The sequence below is a fragment of the Theobroma cacao genome, chromosome 5 (assembly GCF_053813885.1).
Source record: "Theobroma cacao isolate CCN51 chromosome 5, ASM5381388v1, whole genome shotgun sequence".
Taxonomy (NCBI): domain Eukaryota; kingdom Viridiplantae; phylum Streptophyta; class Magnoliopsida; order Malvales; family Malvaceae; genus Theobroma; species Theobroma cacao.
In genome coordinates, this window is record NC_142643.1 from 23,428,720 (window position 1) to 23,434,898 (window position 6,179).

Consider the following 6,179-nt stretch of genomic DNA (forward strand, 5'->3'; position numbering starts at 1 on the left):
CGAGTTCACTCGCAAGTCTCGAATGCCAGTAACGACCGGGGAAAAGGTCGTTACAGACTTGAGAGCCTTAGGATTAGTCGAGTCCTAGGAATTCTCTTGTTAAGTAGCAGAGTAGTGGGGTTGATGTAGAGTCTTGCTTATAGTTAGTGACTACAGCATCAATTATAGACAAGAGGTTGCATAGACTTCTTTATATATCTTAGAAAACTACCTTGTGTGATTATAAGAGATAATTAAATAACGAGAAATGATTGCCGATGTCTAGGTTTGAGATGCCACCTCGGACTCGAGCATCTTTAAGGGCTACGTGCGAGTCAAACGTGTCCAAAGAGACTAGTGAGCGGTTACGAGTTTCTACCTCTTGAAGTCGAGGTCGTACTAGAACAAGGGGAAGAAGGAGTGGCAGATGTTCCAGTGAAGGTAGTTCGAGTGATCGTGGAAGTGCTAGTATGGACAGCACTAGGGCTGGTGGACCTACTTTAAAGAGCACTACTTTAAATGAGCTACCTACAAGATTGCAAATTTTGACCCAATAATTTATAGAATTTACTAGGCACTATGCTGACGCGGTTGAAGAGTATATGGATTCAAGCTCACAAGATCCAAATTATGACCCAAATACAAATATGATATATGAGGAAGAGCTAGATGAGAAGTACGAGGAAGATTCGAATAATTATAAAAGAGATGAATTAGTTTTGTTGTCTGCATTTATGAAGATAAAATCTCTATCATTCATTGGTTCCACTGTGGGAGAAGACTTATGTAGATTTTTGGACACCATGGAAAAGATTTGTCACGCTTTAAGAGCTTCAAGCACGAGGTCAATAATATTGGCTAGTTTTCATCTATAGGATGTGGCATAGCTACAGATTACATCATACATGTGGGGTAGACCTAGTAATGCTGGTCCATTTGGTTGGAAGGAATTTGATAAAGCCTTTATGGATAGATTTATGCCTCGTAGTGTGCGAGCAGCTAAGGCTAGGGAGTTTGAGGCTTTGAAACAAACACCCGGGATGATGGTATCTGAATATGATGTGCAGTTTACGCAACTGTCTAGATATGCCCCATACCTTGTATCTTCGAAAGAAATGAGAGTGAATCGGTTTGTGGCTGGATGTCTGAGCATTTATTTAGAGGTGCTACTCAGCAGAGGTTTGATTCATATTCTGATGTTGTGGATTATGCTCGATTAATAGAGGGTCATAGCGTAGAAGCTAGGGCGCTTCGTGAAAGTACCGAAAAGACTAAGATTGAAGGACAGACTAGTCAAAGGAACACTAGTTGAAAGAGAGTTTTGGAAGGTCAAGTCGGTTTAGTCGAAGGGATACTATTTAGAATAGAGGGCAAGTGTCGATTAGGTCTCAAAGGTCAAAGAGAAACTCCCAATTTAGTAGTCCACCTTGTCATGGAAATTTTTCTAGAGCAAATAGTCACCAAGGACCTGTTAATGAAATGACCAGCCCTAATAGTCGACTGATGGGCCAAAGGAATCCTTATTGTGTACGATGTGGTACTAAACATGTGAGGCCATGTGCTCAGTCATATGATGTATGTTTTAATTGTGGTCAAGCGGAAGATATGCGAAGAGACTACCCCTATGATGGAAGATCGCAAGGAACTGGTCGTGGGTTGGTTCAACCAGCATCCGTAGAAGCATTCACAGTTTCACCTCCAACTATGAGAGGTCGACCTAATAAAGGCAAGGGACTAGCTTCTACCTCCCAATCTCGATCTGTTAAGTTAGTGCCGCAGGGTACTTCCAGAGGAGGACAAGCAAGAGCATTTACCATGGGTTCGCAAGATGTGCCTGCTTCTAATGATATGGTGGCAAGTACTCTTTTAATTTGTGGTTATGAAGCATTGGTATTATTTGATCTTGGAGCTATCCATTCTTTTGTTTCCTCGAATTTCATGTCGAAATTGAATAGACCTTGTGAAATAATGGTAGACCCATTGGTAGTGACCACTCCTTTAGAAGAAATTCATACAGTAGAGTTTGTCTATCAGTTTTGTGTAGTGAAAATTAACCATCGGAAGACAGTGGTGGGTTTGGTGTTATTAATGACGTTGGGATTTGATGCAATATTAGGGATGGATTGGTTGTATGATTGCTCCACCAATGTTGATTGTCACTACAAATATGTTGAATTTCAGTTTCCCGGAGAAGTCCCTTTTATTATCTATGCATATAGGAGTTTCTGCAATAAGGGAATATTAACGGGAGTCACTAGGGTGGAAATAGGACAAAATTATTTAGCATTCATAGCAGCCAAGGAAGGTGCGTTAATGAAGGAAGAGGTTCTGGATATTAAAACGGTGGCAATAGTTAACAAATTTGAAAATGTGTTCCTTGAAGAATTACCAAGGTTGCCCCTAGAAAAGGAAGTTAAGTTTTGCATTAATTTGATTCCTGGCACGAAACAAATATCCAAAGTTCCTTACCGGATGGCACCAGTAGAGATATGAATTATAAGAGTTAGGGCAAAAAGGATTTATTCGTCCAAGTACTTCACCATGGGGAGCTCCAGTATTATTTGTAAAGAAAAAGGATGGAAGTTTAAGGTTGTGTTGATTATTGAAAGTTGAATAGTGTGACTATTAGAAATAAATACCCACTTCCCAAGATCGATGATTTATTCGATCAACTGCAAGAAGCATGATTTTTTTCAAAAGTTGATTTATGCTTTAGGTATCATTAATTAAGAATTCAGGAAGAGGATATACCAAAGACCACATTTTGTACGAGGTATGGGCATTTTGAGTTTTTGGTGATGTCCTTTGGTTTAACTAATGCTCCCACCGCTTTTATGGATTTAATGAATAGAGTATTCCAAGCCTATTTGGATAGATTTGTGGTAGTATTTATTGATGATATCTTAGTGTATTCTCGGAGTCCCGAAGAACATGCGCAACATTTATGAATGGTGTTGCAGACACACCAAGAACATGAATTGTATGCAAAGTTCTTTAAATGTGCTTTTTGGTTAAAGAGTGTTAGCTTTCTTGGACACGTAATATTGAAGGAAGGGATTAGTTTGGATTAGCAAAAGATCGCATCAATTCAAACTTGGTTAAGATCGAGTACGGTTATCGAGGTTCAAAGTTTTCTTGGAGTGGCCAAGTATTATCATCAATTTGTGCAAGATTTCTCAAAAATCGCAGCACCATTGACTAAGTTGACGAGAAAGGGAGTTAAGTTTGAATGGACTGATGAATGTGAAGATAGCTTCTTAAGACTAAAAGAGTGTTTGATTTCGGCACCAGTCTTAAGTTTACAAAATGGCCCAAGAGGTTATGTTGTGTATTGCAATGGATCAAGAGTTGGATTAGGATGTGTGTTGATGGAAAATGGTAGAGTTATCGCATATGCTTCAAGCAACTCAAGAGGCATGAGCAAAACTATCTTACCCATGACTTAGAGATGGTAGCAATAGTATTTGCCTTAAAGATCTGGCATCATTATCTATATGGAGAAAGTTTTGAAATATATACTGATCACAAGAGTTTTAAGTATATATTTCAACAACGTGATCTTAATTTAAGGCAACACCAATGGATAAAATTGCTCAAAGATTATGATTGTACCATTTAATATCACCCTAGTAAGGCGAACATCGTAGCTTATGCTCTGAGTCAGAAGTTTATGGGGAGTTTGGCATATTTGTTTGCCAAATGAAGAAGTATAGTGCGTGGATGGCAAAGCTTAGGCAGTATGGGGGTCAAGATCAATATTGGTGGGCCTAGTGCCTTTATTGCTTATTTTCAAGTATGACCAACGATCTCAGACCAAATTCGTAGTGTTCAGCATCAATACGAATTCGTGATGAGGATCTTGGGATCTGAAGAGCAAGATCAGAAATTTGTGTATGGAGATGATGGATTATTGAAGTATGAATCCCGAACGTATGTATCGGATCGAGATAAGACGAGGAAAGAGATTTTAAAAGAAGCTCACATTACTACCTACACTGTACATCCAGAGCCTCCAAGATGTATCATGATTTGAAAATGGTTTATTGGTGGCCAGACATGAAGAAAGATATAGCTAAATATGTAGCCAAGTGCCTAACTTGTCAACAACTCAAGGCTGAACATGGGAAACCCCCAGGTTTGCTACAACCTTTGCCGATTCCCGAATGGAAATGGGAACATGTGGCTATGAATTTCATGACTAGATTACCCCCTGTCAGAGGGGGGTATGATTCGATTTTGGTAATAGTGGATCGGTTGACCAAATCTACTCACTTTATTCCGATAAAGACTGGCTATGGGTTAGCTGAATATGCCAAGGTATGCATTGACTGTATCATGTGATTGCATGGACTTCCCGTGACCCTAGTATCTGATCGAGGGCCTCAACTTACGAATAAATTTTGGAGAAGTTTACATGAAGCTTTAGGTACTCATTTAGATTTCGGTACGGCATATCATCCTCAAACGAATGGTCAATCAGAACGTGTGATACAAACGCTCGAAGACATGCTAAGGTCAGTAGTGTTGGATATGGGAACCACGTGGAATCAATAGTTATCTTTGGTGGAATTTGCGTACAACAATAGCTATCAAGCTAGTATTGGATTGGTTTCTTTTGAAGCGTTATATGGACGAAAGTGTAGATCACCTATTGGATGGTTTGAAGTGGGATAAAGAAAATTATTAGGTCCCGATTTGGTGCAACAAGCAATTGATGTGGTGAGCTTGGTAAGGGAATGTCTAAAGTCAACATAGAGTAGACAAAAGTCTTATGCAAATAATAGATGTTGTCCTTTGGAGTTCTAGGTGGGAGATTTTGTATTTTTGAAGGTATCTCCACTGAAACAAGTAAAAGATTTGGAAAGAAAGGGAAGTTGAGTCTGAGCTATGTTAGACCTTTCGAGATCTTGGAACAAATTGGGTTAATAGCATATCGACTAGCCTTACTGATGGAGCTAGCTCATGTGAACCCCACTTTCCATGTGTCCATGTTGAGAAAGTATGTTAAGGACCCGACACATGTTATACGTTATGATCTGGTTCCTCTAGACGAAGGATTAACTTTCGAAGAGCAACCAGTAACAATATTGGATTGACAAGTGAAGCAACTGCGCTCTAAAGAGGTTACCTTAATAAAGGTTTTGTGGCAAAATTGATTAGTGGAAGAGGCAACCTGGGAGCCCGAAGAGGAAATGATGAAAGAATACCCACATCTTTTTCAAGACTAAGGTTTGCCTCACCAACCCACTCTATTTAAATTCGAGGATGAATTTATTTCAAGTGAGGGAGACTGTAACCCCCTGTACCCTCATATAAAAGCCAATAAGACCTTATCAATAAGATGAATGGTCAATTGACTTAAATTTAAGTACCAAAGAACGGTGATGGGTGAAAAGAATATTTTAAAATAAAATAATATTTTTATTACTAAAATAATATTAAAATATTAATATTTTATCTATTGTTGAAATTAGTCATGAATGAGGACTATATGACTAGTGTAAGTGGGGGAGAGGAAGTTAGAAAGAATTTTGAAGAAAAACGGTATTAGTTGGGCTCGCATGCCTTTATGAAATAGAGTAAGACCGGGTAAGTATATATTTAAATATTATGGTGACACCTTGGTGAAGTGATAATTTTATATATTACTTGTACAAGTGTAAAGGAAGGAAAATAGAGGGAAATTCGAATTAAAGAAATGTTAGAAGGACTAAATTGCAAAAGATGAAAAGTTGGAGGGTCGAATGGTAAATAAGGAAAAAGTTGAGGACTTATGTTCAATTTCAACATTTGGATTTAAATGGAAAATAACTAACCAAGGAAAGTTAGATTATGTGGGATAATGAGATGTGCATGTGAACTTACTATTACATGCAAATCATAGCATGTAAAAAGGAAAAAGTTAGTGGGGAACATGTGGGACCCCTACCACTAGAAGTAAAAGGAAGAATAAGACTAAGTTTACTTGCATGTAATGAGATTGGTGCATTAGGTGGCCAAATAAAGAAAGCAAAATGTGGGATGCATGTGACTTGAATATATTGATGAATGATCAAATAAAATTTTAAGTGAAGCTTCTGCATGAAATGTGATTGGAGGAATAAGGTGGTGCATGAAATAATGAATAAAGAAAGAAAAGATGGGATAGTGAAGGTGGCAGATGGAGAAGCTAAACGAGGATAGATTATGAGCCAATGAAT

At 38.3% G+C, this 6,179-nt stretch overlaps 1 protein-coding gene across 1 annotated transcript; it reads left to right on the plus strand.

Moving 5' to 3' along the window:
- Positions 1-884: 884 nt before the first annotated feature.
- On the plus strand, positions 885-2,472 carry LOC148762492 (uncharacterized). Its single transcript, XM_088806612.1, has 2 exons — positions 885-1,158; positions 1,577-2,472. The coding sequence occupies exons 1-2, from the start codon at positions 885-887 to the stop codon at positions 2,470-2,472; spliced, it is 1,170 nt and encodes a 389-aa protein (XP_088662738.1).
- The last annotated feature ends 3,707 nt before the right edge of the window (positions 2,473-6,179 follow it).